The sequence below is a fragment of the Camelus dromedarius genome, chromosome 13 (assembly GCF_036321535.1).
Source record: "Camelus dromedarius isolate mCamDro1 chromosome 13, mCamDro1.pat, whole genome shotgun sequence".
Lineage (NCBI taxonomy): Eukaryota > Metazoa > Chordata > Mammalia > Artiodactyla > Camelidae > Camelus > Camelus dromedarius.
This window is the reverse complement of record NC_087448.1, coordinates 52,870,693-52,888,921: the sequence shown is the minus strand read 5'-3', so window position 1 is coordinate 52,888,921 and position 18,229 is coordinate 52,870,693. Positions and strand designations below refer to the sequence as shown.

Here is an 18,229-nt window from a genome sequence, read left to right as displayed (position 1 = left end):
AAACAAACAAAAGAACACATTTAATGTTGAAACCTCTCTTATTCTAGCATTAAGTAAGCAACATTCATTCAAAGACCAGGAACTAACTGGAAAAAAGTCTTTCATTAAGTTAAGTTCACATTTTGCTTTCTATGTTTAATAACTGTTTATCAAAATTTGTAATACATTTAAATTATTTTGATCAAGTGAAATTACACCTTCATCCAAAAGGAAAGAAAAGTATAGACATTTAAAGAGTTAGGCACAGGAAATTGAAAAAAAAAAACTTTTCATTTCAATTTATGTGCATATTTTTGTTGAAGTGAAATATGGCTTATCAATATAATCATATAAGACTTTCAAGCGTAAAAATGAAGCCCATTAAGATAAAATACTGTGGCAGAAGAGAAATGAAATTATGTATTCAAGGAGAAAAAGAATGAAATAAAATTTCCAGCTGTTAAGGAAGTACTTGTTCATATTTTTTTAATGGATAATAGTAGATATTAAATTGCTATGGCATTTTGATTCCATTTGAAACATTTAAGAGAGCAATTCAATATGCTATAAATTTCATCGCTGGTAACTACTGAAACTTATAATGAACATTTTTCAAGGTCAAGTAGAAGGTTTCTTTGAGGGAATACTGAGTAAAAGTACTGGTCTCTTGACCAGTTGACCAGTTGAAACAAAAAACAGATTCCTGAGCCCCATGATAGATTTTAGTGAATCAAAATTGCCAACCGTGGGTCTCAGAAACCTATGCTTTTAAAAACCACCCAGGTCCTCATACAGGTGACCTGTAAGATAGAGCATTCTTTCTGGTAGTTAGGTGACAACACAAAGAAGTGGAGTAGGGTTAATTTTAGGATGGAGAAGTATAAATACAAGTATTTGTGAATGAATAAATGTAAATCTATGCTATGAAAACTTGAACTTTTAACATCATTTCTCCACATTCTTCCTCTCTTTTTCCACAAATGAGATAATAACTCATGAGCGAGATGATAAGGATGAAGGCAGACAGACTATCAAGCATTGCAAGGGGAAGGACTGAGGATATAGGAAAGAGCTGGAGGAAACAGCAAAGTTTGGAGGGGCTGCGTGCAGACATGAGAAAGAGGGAAGCTGTAGAAGCCCTGCTTTATTTACCCAGAGCCGCTGCTGAGGAAAATGACCTGCACTGATGAGCAAAACTGTGCAGAAGGTAACAAAAAGCAAACACAAACGGAGAAATAAAGATGGCAGGTTTCAACGGACTGATCCTCTATGTTAGTAAATTAAACATCAATAAAAACAGAGGAATAAATTAAACCACTGGACTATTATAGGCAATTCAAATAATTCAAGTGCTCAAATTTATTATGATAAAAGAAATGAGCTGTTATACTAGCTTGTTTCAGGTTTTCTGTCTGTCTGGCTTAGCATAATTTGCACATTGTAACCCAGAAGACCGAACTAATGCTTGACTATAAATAAGTAATAAAACACCTAGAAGCAGTCAGTTCAGTAAAAATCGCACCAAACTCCAGTTCAGGTAGAGATCAATTTACCAAATGACCAATGTGCTGATTTACCAAATTGAATCATTTAACAAAAATGTGTGTGTTTTATACCAATTTGTAAAAGCCAGAGCAATTTATTTTGAATGGGATAGTTTTTCAAAAGCTTTTGAAAATTCATACTGATCCTAGTTGTTTGGTTTTTTAATATTTTTATATTTTCTCCCATATTTAAATCTTTACATCAAACATTCCAAATCAGCTTACAATTTTAAAATGTATGTACTGAGGCTCTCTAAGAGTTAGTAGGGCTCTTACTTTCTGATCATATGCTACTCTAGGAATTAGATTTCTGATATATGACTGAAGTGAAAAACGAACTGAAAATATTACATGAGATACATTAAAAAGCCCTACACAAAAGGATTTTATACACACACACATAATACAGTTGAGTATTTTTCAGAACAGATGTATAGAAAAAGACTGAGATGAAAAGGAAGACATTCAAAAAAAAAAAAAAAGAGAAACAAGAAAAGAAGAAAAAATTAGAAGAGCATTAACAGATAGAAAAGAAAAAAGGAAGGTCATATATTTTATTCTCTGACTTACATTGTATGAGGACACCTGCTCGGCCAATCTCTTTTCCCTTCCTGACAATACATGTTCTTCATCCTTCTTAGTGAATGATTTTTTTGCTTCTTGTGTCTCCTGAGGAATGAACACAGATAACACATTACTGAACCATATAATTAAGAGCAAATAAAAAAGACATACAATTATTTTTATTCAGATTGAGTAATAACAGACTAAACTAAGCCAGGCCTGTTGAATCTCTTCTCACTAGAAATGTTAAGTTAATATACTTGATAAAGGATCTGTTAGTGTCCTACTCTAAGATTTTCCTGAAAACAAGAAAAAACCCACCCCTATCCAACAACCAATTGGAGTTTTATCAAATTCAGAGATGAGTCTGACAAACAAGATGAAACGTAGAAGAAAAATAAGGCTTAAGACGGGGAGGGTATAGCTCACTGGTAGAGCGCATGCTCTGCATGCATGAGGTCCTGGGTTCCATCCCCAGTACCTCCACTAAAATAAATAAGTGAATAAATAAACCTAATTACCTTCATCCCCAAAATAAAAAACAAAACAAAAACCAAAAAAAGAAAAAAAGAAAACAAGAAGAAAAATAAGGCTTAAGAAATTTTATGTTATCTGTTTTCAAAAACTAGGAGAAGCACTCTAAAAGGAAAAAAAAGAAAACAAAAAGAAATAAAGGGGGTACAGAAAAAATAAAAAATAAAAATAAAACTATCTTTATTCATAGATGACATGACTGTCTATGTAGAACACTCCAAAGAATCTATTAAAAACCCTTATGGACATTAGTAAGCAAGTATGGCACAGATGCAGGATACCAGGTTAACATACAAAATATACCAGCAATGAACAACTAGAATCTGAAATTTAAAAAGAAACACCATGTACCATAGCACACACACACAAATGAAATACTAAGGTAAATTTCCAATAAATTTTAATTAGGAAAAAAAAATTCTGGAGAATACAGTACCAACCAGGAATGAAGCAGGCCTGCATAAAAACAATTGAAAACCATTTTTCTCAAAGCATTTAATAGTATTTATACTTACTGTCCTCAAAACAGTATTATTACTGTTGCTATTTGCTCAAGAAAGCCAAGGAGGCCGCCATATAATTTTTATCTTAATAATGGGCTGAAACAACACTGTATTTAATAAAGTATGTTAAAAACATAGGAATAGCTAATTTCTTATTTTTCCCTAAATTTTTTCTCAGAAACAGATTCTTTTACTTGTAAATATTAAGAGATAAATGATGCTCTGCTAAGATGGAGGTGAAAACCTGACCAGTTAAGAATTAGTCCATCTACTCAAGACGGGGAGGTGAGAACATAACAGGTCTTATTCAGTTAATCTGTGCATAACACTTCCACTTCTTCCTAAAGAGCAATCTTACTTCACTTAGGCCATGTTGCAAAGGAAAGAAGTTGTCTTTTTGGAGACAATCTTAAAGGCTAAATGATAAAAACGCCAATATGTTACCTTTATAAAAGACCAGTTAAGAAAGAGTAGACAGGCATTTCAACGCTAGTCATTCAAGGTGTGTGGCTCACTTCTATACCACATCTTTTGTTACCTATTTGCCCTCAGGTGTGTTGGTTCACCTTACCTTTCTATTACAACTCTTGGATTTCCTTGAATCCTCAGGGCAAAAGAGAATTTATGATTTTGCCATCTATTCAAGGTACGGTGCTAAAATGTGGAGATTTCCACATACCCTCCGTGTTTTAAGAACAACATTGTCTATTTCACAATCAATTCTTCACTAAAATGAAAGTATCCTTCAGGGCTTTTTCTATTACCTGTAACCAAATGGAATGCCTGGCAGAGGAGATATTCAATTTTGCGTCACAGAATGAAAATAGAACTCCTCATGATTCTAGGTACTCATGAACAAGATAAATAGAATTAGAGGAATGAATTAAGTGTGAAACTGTTTAAATCAGAACTGACAGAGCTATAATCATAAGGTGCCAATTAGTCAAGCATTTAAGATTTCAAAGGGACAGTTTAAGGAAATTGAAACCTTCGAATGGAGTAAATTTAAGGAGCAGTGCTGAGGACACTGGTTGGATTCGTAATTTACAATGGAATATTTTATAATAAATGGAAAGATGCAAAAAAAAAAAAAAAGAAAATCTAACAATAATGTATTTTATGCATACTTTCGGGGGCATTTTTTGGGTAAATTATTCAATGTATTAATGAAAGTGCTTTTTGCCTGTCTTGGAGGGACCATGGAGTTTACTGCTCTCGAGCTACTGTCATTTTCAGAGAGAGTCCCTATGTATCACTTAACTTGCTACGTTAATCATGGCTTTGGCTTTTTTCAAAATATTTTAAAAAATTAACTTTCATGGAGATAGTACGCTGTATAAAGAAGGGGATTTGGAGTCAGAAAAGTCTATAATGGGATTACTGTTCACCACTTACCACATTTAATTCCAGAAAAGTTGACCTCATAGAGGACAGTTTCCTTGATAAAATGAGGTCAATAAACCTATGTCTCCAGGTTCTTCTCAGATTTAAATGGGATAATTTATTGGGAAATAGTAAGCAAATACTCTGGAAGTAACTGGTGTCACTTCCTTTTCTTAGAACTTTCCTTCAGGGGAAATCTTTTCCCTTTGAAATTATAATTTAAAAAACAGTACACTTACCTAATTCTGCCTTATATTTTTTTCAAAATAGAGCCAACCTGGACAGAAATATAGGAACAAACAGACACTCTCACCTTAGCTTTTCTTTCCCTGTCAGCTGGAGTATCTGTCCAGACTGATCGATCTCCAGACTTGTCATCTGCTCTTCTCTTGAAAGTTCTGGGCCCAAGACCAAAGTCTTTCATTTCTGGAGGAAGCTCTGTCATCCAAGACTCTCTGGTAATTGGTTTAGATGAATCCTTTAAGAGAAATAAAAAATTAAATTAAAAAAAAGCAGCCTGGAAAGTGTTGTATGTGTGTAGAATACTGTATAAGTGACTGTTTCTCAATTGAGGCTTGAAAATTAACAGACTTTAAGAGAAAGAATTTAATAGATGATTGATGTTTGTGGTAATGTACGTTAAAAATACTTTCATCTAATTTACTATTCCCTAGACTTCATGTTATCTTTTGCCATACAGAAATTTTTAAGTAGGCAAATTTGCCAGTTTTTTCCTTTTATAGCTTCTGAGTTACCTAGATCCTAAATTTTTATACACATACATATACCTACAGATGTACAAACACATTTTTTTTAAAGTCCATTTTTCGAATTTAGATTTTTAATCTATTTAGCTGATTTCTCAGAGTAAAGAGTATTGTGTATTTAAGACTTACATCATCTCCTTTAGCCAGTTTTTCTTTCATTCTCTGGGCTCTTTTTTCAAACTCTGTGGTTACACTATAGTTAACCGGTCCTTTGGCAGGCATCGGTCCAATGATGTCCTCCTCTTCACTGCTATCTGTTTCCTTCTGAAATAAGACGTTACTTTTAAACCAAGAGTGGAGCTACAGGTTATAGAAAATGATCCTAAAATTACAAAACAAAAAAGTGAACACTGTGTTGCTGGCTAATTACTGAGCAGTGAGCACCTTTTCTGGGCTTTCCTCAAGTGCAGGTACAGAGATGACAAATCCAGGGCATGTGGATTGTCCCACCTCCTCTCCTATGTCTATGGCAGACCTCGGTGACTTATTTCAGCTCTCTTCCTGATGGACACAGATGTGGCCTCACAATTCCTCTCAATGTTAATATTCCAGGGAATTAGTAACAAGTGATCAGAAATGACACAAGTTGAAACCATTTTCATTCCTGCTGTAAGATGCACACAAGTAAGACATTCTGGGAAGCTGTGTCAGCCTTCATGGTTTAGTATAGTCCACTGAAATGGAAATGCTGTGCAATACCTCACAAAATGCTGGGCCGAATGAGTTAATTTGGTTCCCAAAGTACCCCTCTTCTTCCCCCAAAGATATACTAGTATTCCAATAATTGAATTCAATTAGTTCATAGTAAATTATTTTAATAAAGGGTTTTCATGTAAGACTCTGTTAGATGCTATACACAGTAGGGATTAAAATAGTCCTTGTCCTCAAGCAGGAGAGAGAGAAAGATAAAGAACAATAAGACGTTTGTTCTCCAGCTCTGACAGGCAGCTTCCTCCTCTTATTTTTTCAAACTACCAGGATTAGGTGTTCATTTATGTTGTTTGTTTTCCCTGCTAACCACTCAGTGGTAACTTTCTACCCGTAGTTTCTTCTCCAAACCCTGATAGGAACTGCTTTTGGTGCAAATAACTAGATAATTACACAGTCTCGTGGCTTACCCTGACTCTCTCACACACCCCTTAGTAACTATGGATTTTGGTATACAGTGTTTCATTTGAACTTCATAACAAAACTGTGAAATGGCATTATTATTCCTGTTTTCTTTTTGGGGAAACCTAGGTTTAGAGAAGTATATTTTGAAAGGTTAAACAGATTGTTTGAGGTTATAAAACTAGTATCCGAGACTCATATTCTAAGATCAAGGCCAGTATTTTTTCTACTTGTACTACAGCAGTCCCTCTATTTTCTTTATTTCAACTGCTAATGATTTAACTTTAAATGTTTATAGCTTACCTTTGCAACAGTAAGCTCTCAGCAAAGACATTATCTCAAACATATTTACAGTCCCCTACAAATATAATACTTGGTGATATAAAACAAATAGCTACAAAAGATACACTAAAACAACAGGGTCCTACTGTATAGCACAGAGAACTGTATTTGATACCTTGTGAGCAGGAGGGTATAGCTCAGTGGTAGAGTACGTGCCTAGCAAGCACAAGGTCCTGGGTTCAATTCCCACTACCTCCATAAATAAATAAATAAATAAGTAAATAAGTAGAACCTAACTACCCCCCACCCCCCATGAAAAAAAAGTGTACACAGTATTGTATGTCAATTATATCACAATAAAACTTGAAGGAAAAAAAAACAGTCTGTAATAGCCTATAAGGAAAAAGAATATGAAAAGGAATATGTATGTGTGTAAATGAATCACTATGCTGTACACCAGAAATATTAACACATTATAAATCGACTATACCTCAATTAAAAAAAAAGGTACACTGGGGGAGGGTATAGCTCAAGTGGTAGAGCACACGCTCAGCATGCACAAGGTTCTGGGTTCAATCCCTAGTACGTCCTCCAAAAATAAATAAACCAACCCAATTACCTCCTTCTCAAAAAAAAATACACTAAACTTTTAATGCTATAAGAGACATGACATCAATATAGTATTGAAGTTTAGGATGATGGGTAATAAGCTAATGATATTCATACTTCCATCTAATAAGAGATGGTTTTATAAAGGCAGATGCCCGAAATTTTTGAAATAAAAATCACTTAGAATGGTGGGAGACATAAATTAAATGGGTAGATGAAGGAACAGATAAAATCAAGCCCAACACAGTAAACTGAAAACGAGAACTTGGAATCATAAACCCAAATCTAATCTAGGTATCAAATCATTTTGGTGTCCTGGATGAGTATTTATTTTTTTTAAAAGGTGAGGATTTTGTTTCTTTTTTTCAAAAGTGAGTTATTTTATCCAGAAATAAAGAGAAATCATGTACCTTACTGGTTTACAGTTTGGACTGGAGAGTTAGACAGATGTACTTTCAAGGCTGCAATTTGCGGTTGTTATCAGCCCTGTGACCTCAACCACGTTATTCAACCTTTCTAGGCTGGTTTTGTCTTTCAGTTGGGGATTATAATAGCTCCAACCAATAAGCACTCTACAAAGGTAACCCTGTGTTTTGCACATTCTTTTCAGAATCATGCTCTTCTGAGGAAACTGGGACCTTCTCTAATTCTGGGGGAAATGCTGATAATTCTAAGTCAATCACTTTGGTCTCATTCCTCCTGCCCAACTGACTGACTTGGTGTGGGCCTATGATTCAATTTTGGCCAAAGAAATATGAGGAGAGGTCTAGAGGAAACCTGGAAATGTTTTCCTCTCTCTAAAAAGGATGCACAGGACCATTCCCCTTCTACGCTTGGACACTGCCACCTGCATGTGAATCTCAATGCTGGTAGGCTTTTGTATAACAAAGGGGTCAGCCTAAGAGGAATAAACATATTGTGGATGTCAGAGAAGGTGTGAAAACCTGGGGCCTGGGTGCTCTCACTGGACTGCTGAATTGGCCAAGCCTGGAATGACCCTACCTCTAGACCTCTTCTTATGTATGAAACATATTTTCCTTATTTTGGAAATACAGATTATAGGCCACCCAGAAAGTTCTATAAACAACCCATTTGCTAACTAAGAAGGTTAAGACAAAGTTTCATTGTGAATTGGATTTTCTGTCATTAGCAGCTAAAAGCACTCTAGCTGGTGGGAAGCAAGCCACATAAATATCTAGGGGAGGGCCATTTTGGAGAGACTTGGAGCACAGATATGAAGGCTTGGGGTGGAAGCCTGCCAGGCATATTTAAGGAGGTGCAGCAAGGAGCCCAGTGTAGTTACATCAAAATAAGAGAGGAAATCAGGGAGTTAATGGAGGCCAGATTGTAGAAGGCCCTGTAAGGATGTTGGCTGTTACGCAGAGAGAGGAGGAACAAGACAGTTCTGAGTGTGAGTGACATGATCTGACTGTTTCATCTGGGCCACTCTAGCTGCTGTGTTGAGAAGAGGTAACAGAAAAACAAAGACAAATGCAAATCTCAGCTATTGTTAAGGACCAGGCCTCTAAAAAGACAGCAGACTTCCTTCTTGACTCCAAAATCATGCCATCTTTCTTTTCCAAAAATTATGTATCCAGCAGTGCCTTTCTTATACACAGGTACCAAAGCCGGGTAGGAGATAAAGATCATTATTAAAAAATTCCTCAGCTTTCTCTCTTCTGAGTCAAATCACAAAAATTCCTTAAACTTTTCATTATGCTCTATTTTCTAGCATTTTAAAGCTTCTCTTCAAGGATGAGAACCATGCATAGGTAATGCCCTGTCAACACTGAGTTGGTATTTTTCTAACAGAATCTCAGGTCTATGACACCTTTTGATTTCACCTACCTATGCTACAATCTGAAATTAATCTGAATATGACGTATCTCTCATTACATTTGAGTCAAATGATTATAGTCACTACTATGTAAAGTCTTGATTTCGCTACAACTCATTCTTTAATAGAAAAATTTCCAAACCTCAGAGTTGAAATATGATGACACGTGTCCTGGATCACCTCTGCCTTTGTCACTTTTCTGTGTAGATTTAATAAAACCAGGCGGTAATGCAGGACCTATTATGGGCCTGAAAAACAAAATGAACCTTTATCATTCTCCCTGACTAAAAAGTCAGCTTTCAGAATAAAACCTCACACAAACAATAAAAATCCAGAAAATACAAATGTTGAAAATGAGAATTTTATTCAATAATATTATTATTACTCTATAACCTAATATTTTTTCACTTAGTATCATAAAAAATCTAATTTTTGCATTTTAGCTTTCTACTTGTTAGTCAATGATTGGATACTAAACCTATAATTCTCAATCTCTGTGGCAGTGGTGTGTTCCCACTTTTTAAAAGAATTATCTTAAATAAAAATCATAATTAAAAAAAGTCCTTATTATGGACTAAAGCTTGTGAAGGTCTTTTTTTATTTTGTGCCATGGCTTTCAGTGTTGCTACTTACTGTCCACTGACACTTAAGGGCATTATAATTACAGTCAGAACTGCTTAAGTATAAATTGAGCCCTACGGACATACATAGCACATGCATACAACAGATGTTTATGGTTACATGTGCCAAGGCAGTAAAAAAATCTAAACACTGTCCTCACAAAGAATCCAACAATGACGTGGAAATGTGTAAGAACGAAAATAGCTAATTTGAGATCCACAGATAAGGAAAAGGTAGTATGTGAAGGATATTTCAATCAGTGTACTTTTCTCTTTCCTTAAAAAAGCCTGGTTGGTAAGTCACTCCATTTTCTGTGGGAGCAAAATAATGCCCAAGCATAACACAAACCAGTAAGTGACAGAGCTGGAGTTTGAATCCTGGTCTATCTGATGCCAAAGTTCACTTTCTTTCAAGCTGCCCCACTGCCACATTCTGAGGGAACTGACATCTATTCAAAAGGGAAAACTGCCTAAATTCTGGGTCTGAAAAAGAGAAAGCTTTACTTTATGTATGGAAAAAATAAAAGAGGAATGATACTTTCTACTCTCTTTCATAAAGTTTCTCCTGTCTTCCTTGGTTTTTTTTTCTCTAGAGATGTCCCTGGGCCAGTATTACCAACTAAGACGGCACTGAAGTCTTAAGCTGAATTTTCCAGATTGTGCTGTGTTCATTTAGAGTCTTACAGACATGCTTCCTGGTAGGGTGAAAACAGTACTAAGAGTCACAGGGTCTGATTCTGGCCAATTACTTCTTGCCTTTGCTCATAAAACTTCTTTGAACCAAAACAATTTTGCAAATGAAAAATGCAGAAATGTGGCATTGTTAGAAAGAGCAAATTAGTTATCATTTATTAAGTATAAGGAAGTGCTGTATGAGTTTTTCTGAGTACAGTTTCTAGCAGATCTACAAATGCAATTACAGCTCCATTTTCTGGCCTCAGGGAATCTGTGAGGATAAAATTAGTAATACATACAATCTGAAAATATAGTACAGGAACATAACCGTGGCATGCTATGGAGATATGTAAGATTTTCCCTCCAATATATTCTACCACCTGTTTATTTCAAACATATATTTTATTGCTGCCAAAATATAATTCTCAAGAAAGAAACTGCTATGCATTTAATAATGTATTTTCTTGGAAGGAATGTTATATCCCAGCAGTCAGCAAATTTCCTATAAGAAACCAGATAGGAAATTTTAGTCTCTGAGGGCCACATTTGGGTCTCTGTCGCAGAGCTGTCTTTGTATTTTAATGACCCCTTCAAGATCACTCTTAGCTAGTGGGCCACGCAAAACAGGTAGTGGATTGTCCATCCCTCTTATTTCTAAGAGAGCAAAGTTATATGAAATTAGAAGCTGACTAGCGTGACTATAACCTCTGAATATAAAATGTGCAACAGCCTTTTCCACTTGTTCTTGCATATTGGGATACAGTGTTATGACCTATAAAACAATTTGGTGTGCAATATCGTGTTCAGCATTTAAAAATTTTATAATTCCCAGAAGATAGGAATCAATATTTACTGTATGTTTACTCTGTGCCAGGCACCATATAAGAATCACACATGTATATACATGTGTATAAATATGAATTCTCAATTACCACAATTCTGTAAGGTACGTGTTGCTATCCTGGTTTAAGATGACAAACTGGAGGTTCAGTGAAGTTAACTATCTAATCTGGCACATAGCTATCTGTCTAATCTTTCAATAAATAATTAAGAAAACATCTGAATTAGAAGTCAGATACCAGAATTCTAGCACCAGGTCTGACACTTACTACGTGCACAACCTTATCTGTTTAAAAAAAGGGGTAAGAAGGATAATGTTTTGCCCAGCCTACCACAGAACACTCTTGTGAGTATCAAATAAGAGATAGGGAAGTTTTTTTTAATAAATTATAAAAGTGCCATAAACATGTAAATAATTATTTTCCTTATAGAAATTAAAAACTTATAAATATTTTTATATCAAATTTATTTCAAACATTCTATAAATATATAAGTTAAAAACAATTTCAGATAACTCTTTAATGAATTAACAGACACTAGTTGACATATTTAGAAAACAACTGGCCTGAAATATTACACATTATCACCTTGGAGGAGAATCATCCTGCTTTTTAAATCCAGGAGGCAGGGCTGGTCCAAAAAACCCTTCATCATCATCATCATCATCATCGTCACCTTGATTTCTTCTCTGTTTTCTGAAAACACAGTATAATTTTATGCATGTATGTCAGAATTGTTTTCATAGAGAAATTTTAATTTTTAAAGGAACAGTAACTCAACTAGTTGTATAAACAATGAAACAATAAATTAATCTTGCCAAGTAAGAAAAAAAATCTACCACAGGTCTTATACTAATCTTTTCCTGGAATTTATCTGTGGCCTAAAATAGAGGATGGTTACTTCTTTACAGAAGTAATATATCAGTTTTATACATTTTCTGTGGTGTTAAAGATTCTACTCAATGAAGTTTCAAATAGTCTATTTGCTATATACTTCCCAGCAAAACGTTTATGACTTTGGCTTTTAATTTCATTTAAAGAAGGGTTTTCAGTTGCTATTTCTGTATCATAATTATTAAAATACATTTAAAAAACCTTGCTACCCAATAATAAACAAAGATTCAACTTCTTATTTACATGGACCTGTGCTGAGTATGGCTAGGTCAGAGCGAAATCATTCATTTGCTTAAACAAAAACATACACTGCATGCATAATTTTTAAAAGAAATCATCTGGTTTATTTAGAATAATTTAATCACTTCACTAATACCTTAAGGAAAAACCCTTTATGTTAGAGTTTTATTGAAATTCTAGATATCTGGGGAGCTAGCTATACACTACTAGAACAAATTTCATTGTAATAGGTGTAGTTCATGAGGAAATGTCATATGAAGTGACTTCTTCCTGTGCTACACAAATGCAGATACGATATCCCCTTTGTAGCTGTCTGTTCCAGCCAATGTATACCTGGTTTGAGGCTTGATCTATCATTTGATGTAATAAGTGACTGACCTTGCAGTGGGACCACTGTCATCTTCTTCAGATTCTTGATTTCCTTCATCATACAAAGAACTGCTGTCCTCATCGCTGTCTGACGACTCTGAACTACTGCTTTTATAATTAGGAGGCAGAGCTGGTCCTGCAACTACAGAAGACGTCTTGTGTATGTCATAAGTAGTCACAACTGTTTCAGTGAACCTCAGCCGACACTTCACACTTTCTTTTCTGAAATTCACAGCACTGGCAGGCTATCATTTATTACGGACTTGAATCTCATTTGCTCCTGTTTTGTGTATAGTGGTTTTTGTCTTTCCAACTCCAAGAAGGCAGAAATCATGTCTTACACAATATTAATTTTGAGATTTACAAAAACTTTAACACTCAAACTTATAAATATAGCAATAGTGTGTAATTGTTTACATCTTCCAGTTTTTGCATTGGTTGTAATTTCGGTTGGTCCATCTGCCAAAATGTTTCATGATTTTTTTTTTCTTACAGACAACATATGGTAGACAATATTTACATCACAGAGCTAACCAAACAACAAACTTGCCATTCCATACTCCAACATATTAAAAATCAAAATTACCCCATCTGGTTTCTAAGAATTTTCACTGAAGAAGATATCTTTACTGGCATTATTATACTTCTCGGTTAGTTTTCTGTTGCCAATGATTTTCCACACAGAAACAAAAGTAGAGGCACTTGAAGTTTTAGTGCTCACTAGTCGAGATTCAGAGAAAAGAATGAGGCTGTACTGAGTTGGGGATGCCTGGGAAATGGGTAAGGGTCTTCAGGGCCCACAAGAAGAGAACTGCTCTCTCTTTAAGGCTCAGAAAAGTTACAGATTATTGCATGATGTCATGATGTGACACAGACACAAGTGTCTATGTCGATCCTGAGCAGTGATACTAAACCTCTACTGCCAGAGTTCCCAAGCCTGGATGTTTATCAGAATCACCAAAATATATATAAAAAAAGAGAGGGTTTCCTGGGGACTTCCAGAGAGTCTGACTTGGATGGCCTGGAAATATGATTTTCCAAAGAGCTTCCCAGGTAGACTATTAATTCAATATTAAAAACCACACATACAAATAGAGATTTACACACATTAACCTATTTTATTTTGACAGCAACCTTATTAGGGAGGTATTTATTTCTGTCTTATAGATGAGGAAACTGAGGCAGAAGTAACTTGCCCAATTTCACACAACTGAACAGCAGACCTGGGACGTGAACCCAGAAGTCTGATTTCAGTCTACACCTTTAACCACTGTACTAAACAACATCCAACAAAGAGTCAGCATCCATCATCCAACAAATATTACTTAAGTAACTACTTCTAGAGAAACAACTTTAAAAAGAAACAAACAAAAAAGGCGACTGTGAATATGTTGGAGCGTAATTTTAAAGCCAGAGGTCAGGGAAGGTCCCCTAGAAGTCCTCTGAATGGAGACTTAAATGATGAGATGACAGTGGCCATGCAACAATATAAGGAAAGAACATTCTAGATGGAGGAGTTGCTGGTGCAAAAGTCCTAAGGAAAGAACAAGCTTGATGTGCTTGAGGGACAAAAAGGCCTGTGCAGCTAAAGCAAAGAAAGGAAAGTGACAAGACACTGTTGGATGGTTACAAAGGGGTCACACTGTATGCTTTGGGGCCAGACTCTCTGGCTTTGAATTCCAGCTCAGCCACTTACTAGCTGAGCAATTTGGATGTTATTTAACCTTCCTGTGTTACATGCTTAATCTGTAAGATGAGGTGAATAGTAGTTCCAATCTCAAAGGGCTGTTGTGACGATTACATAGTTAATACATTCAAAGCACCTAACACAGTATCTGGTATACAGTAAGCACTCCATAAATGTGAGCGCAAGATGTGGTAAGGAGTTTGGATTTTGATTATAACAGGCAGTCACTGCAACGTTTTAAGTCTGCAAAGACATAATCTGAGTTACCTTTTTTTTTTTTTTTTTAAATAATTGTCTGCTGTAGAGTTAACAGAGGGGTCAGGAGTAGGAAGATGAGTTAGAAAACTGGTAAGAAATGGTTTGATTTGCAATGCGCTTTGAAGGAAGGGCAAAGAGGACTTGCCAATGGTTTGCATGTAAGAAATGAGAACCAAAAAAAAAGGAACTGAGGATGAGCCGTAGGTTTCTGGCCTGACTGGTTAGCTGGGAGGACAGTAATGCTATTCTCTAACATGGGCAAGACTAGAAGGGAAGCAGGTTTGGGGGAAGAGCCAAGACCTTGTTTTTTGCATCTTACTTTAACACGTCTGTTAAAAATTTCATTGGTACCCAGGTTATACTAGCAGAAAGCTCAAGGAAGAAGTCAAGGTCAGTTTTAGAACCATTTATCTACTTCCGAAAAATTTTTCCTATCACCTCTTGGTGTATTACTATAGATCAAGTGCTCAATACACAATAAACTGACTTTAAAAAAATCTAAACTTTTATCTTAAAAAATTGGATGCATTTTTTCCTACATTCTTCTACACATCATTAAACAAAGGAAGGAATTTAGAAAATAAATGCTAAGCTTGTAATACAGCATGCATAGAAAGAACAATCAAGCAGCAAAAAGGGGAAAACATTAAGAATTAAGGGATGAAGGGAGGGTATAGCTCAAGTGGTAGAGTGTATGCTTAGCATGCACAAGGTCCCAGGTTCAATTCCCCAGTACTTTTCTAAATAAATAAGTAAATAATTAAACCTAATTATCACCCCCCAGAAAAAACAAAAACAAAAAAATTAAGGGTTAGGATTCATACCTCCAACTGCTGTGTAAGACTGAAGAATAGTTAATGTCTTAGCATGTAAATGTTCCCCAGCTATCAATGCAGATTATATCTGCCCTCTGGCTGCATGCAATGAACAATGCCTTTACTGATTTCTGGTTTATCTTTGTATGCACTACTAACTCCCAAAGAAGGGGAAGACACTGCCTTCCATGAATACCCTTTTCTTCAAAATTCTAGGGGGTCACAGTTTAACATGAAACAGACTGGAGGATTACATTGCTCCCTTCTTTTCTTAGACGTGGGTGTTATCAATGCAATTTGTCGATATGACACTACTGGCTAATTTTGGGTTGGTTCAGATCATTAAGAGATTTTATTCTTTTAAATAGTTCAAATGATTAAAATGTTAAATGGGCTAAATGTGTGCTGTTCTTGGGATTATAACTAACAGATAAGTTTGCCTTGATTTTTTTTTTTTAATGGAGGTAATGAGAATTGAATCCAGGACTTTTTGCATGCTCAGCATGTGCTCTACCACTGAGCTATGCCCACTCCCCTGCCTTGCATTTTTAAAGAAGGGAATGAACAGATGAATATAATCTCATCTGAGAAGAATATATGGCCTTATTTTTTAAATGATCATAGGAAAAATAATGTATAAAGTAACATTCAAAATATAGAATTATTTATTTTCCATTTGGGTTGTGTCAAAAGAAATCATTTACATAATAACGTAATACCAAGAAATGATAATATTAAAAAAGAAGAATATTGAAAGCATAAGTTACTATAAGCCACACTACAGACTTACTAATAAAACTGAGGATGTGCCTGGCTTCACATTTTTATAGGTATCATTCTTCAGAACTATATACAATGTCTCAAAAATTATTTTAGGCACTTAAAATGATCTATTCCATCTCTCTCCTAAAGCGGTGATGTTCATTATTAAGGTAACTCTCCCTCTGCAATGGTAGTTTTACAAATAGATTATAACTGCCATGTGAATAGAGAGAACGTGCCTTATATATTCCATTATGTTTCCCTTGTAGCATCTATCACACAGAATTATGCATACAAAAAGATGTACTCAGTATAACACATCAAATCTCATTATAGATCAGCGATCAATTAATGGTAATAGGAAACGCTAACTCTGAACCTCAATTAAACAAAATGTTATTGCCCCCAAAGCAATTCCATTCTTCTCATTAGTAGACTTATACTACAAAAAACTGTACTCCATCAAGTTTTGAATTTCAACAATAAAAATTTGTTTTCTCTCTTGTTATATACATACTTTCATAATAATCCTGATTTTGCCTGTTGACTGGCAAAGCCTAAAATATTTACTATCTGGTCCAGGAAAAGCTTGCTGGTCACCCCCCAGACAGGGTTAAGTCATGGAAATATAAATAAAGAGCATCCAACTGTCTTTTGATGGGAATAGATAGTGATGTCAGAGAAAAGTTTCCTAGAAAAAGTGTTGGTTGGAGATCTAGTCAGAGAGAAAAAGGAGAAGCGACAGGGGGATGTGGAGTAGTCTTCAAGAAGATGGAAACAATTGGAATGTTCTGGTTCAATGCCAAGGGCAAAGAGCCCTGCAGACAAGGGAAGGGATTCCACGTAAAAGCAGAAGGATTAGCCTTGGGAGGAAGTAATATCCCTCTTCCATTATGATCAAAGGGAAGATGAAAGAACCTGGCAGAGTCAGGGAAGTTTTTAGGCAAAGTGCCAGAAAAGTGAGGAATTTTTCTTAAGGTGGCCCCTACTTTTTCTGTGAAGCAGAATGAGAGTGAGTCTAAGAAAGAGAAGGTTTTAAAAAGCCAAGGCTGATGATGGGGAGAAGCTGTGTGGGGACCCTCTGGGCAGCGCTGGGGACCCAGCCAGGGAGGAGACTACAGTTTTCGGCAGCATTAGCCTGAGGAAATGTGAGGATTCTTCGAACAACAGTTGGAAGCCTGGGTGTGGGCTCACAAAGGCTGCATGTTTGGACTGATCCACAGCTGGGTTTTTGCCAGATGGGTTTAACAGAATACTGAAGGGGAGAAGGCAGTTGAAAACACTGGCAAGAGAAAGAATGAATGGATAGACTACACGGAGGCTAAGTTGAACAGGGACAGAAATAATTAAAGGAGGCCAATAATGACAGGCAGAGATCACATGGCTCAATGAGGCTAAAAACAAAAATAAAAGATTAAAAAAAAAGTGTAATGAGAGAAACTGAGTAAGGACAATGGATGACTAAGGGGTTCTGGCTTAGAACAAGATCTGAATTAGGTTTTCAGGATGGCACAGGGCCAGAGTGTGAGTGCAGATGTGGCTGAGATGAGTGGAGTGGAGATCACCACAGGTGAGGAGAATGGACTTAGAGCCACAAGAGCCAAGGCTGCACTCGGCTTTCACAGAGCAGCATCTGGAGTATGGCTGGTCTCAAGAAAACACTTGCACCCCAGTGGTTTTTTAACATGACCTTTAAATGGGGACATTTCCCAGCATTCAATTTTCCAGAGTATTTGAATAAAGTTAATTTGGTCCATCTCAGACCTGTGTGCTCCCCTCTCCTCTGAACCCTGGTCATGCGAGTCAGTGATCTCTCCCAGGGGTAGCTGAGCATGAGGAACACAGGATAGATATCAGATGGGGCTCAAGAATCGCCACCTGAGGAAATCCTGACACAGCCCACAACATGGATGAACCCTGGGGGCATCATATTGAGGGAAACACGCCAGTCACAAAAA

General features: G+C 36.0%; 1 protein-coding gene and 1 non-coding gene across 3 annotated transcripts in view; one reads left to right on the top strand and one right to left on the bottom strand.

Annotated features, from left to right (window-relative positions):
• Positions 1-18,229, bottom strand: part of GPALPP1 (GPALPP motifs containing 1) — a 31,632-nt gene that overhangs the window by 7,455 nt on the left and 5,948 nt on the right. Inside the window, exons 2-7 of one of the 2 annotated variants that reach the window (XM_010980856.3) lie at positions 12,759-12,891; positions 11,835-11,942; positions 9,255-9,360; positions 5,404-5,538; positions 4,821-4,985; positions 2,094-2,192 (exon numbers count right to left, since the gene is read on the bottom strand). In XM_010980856.3, coding sequence (XP_010979158.2) covers positions 2,094-2,192; positions 4,821-4,985; positions 5,404-5,538; positions 9,255-9,360; positions 11,835-11,942; positions 12,759-12,891 — 746 coding nt within the window. The remainder of the gene's footprint in view (positions 1-2,093; positions 2,193-4,820; positions 4,986-5,403; positions 5,539-9,254; positions 9,361-11,834; positions 11,943-12,758; positions 12,892-18,229) is intronic. The other variant, XM_031466015.2, reaches the window with a different exon arrangement.
• On the top strand, positions 2,501-2,573 carry TRNAA-UGC (transfer RNA alanine (anticodon UGC)). The gene has a single exon. It is a non-coding gene; the product is annotated as a tRNA-Ala (tRNA).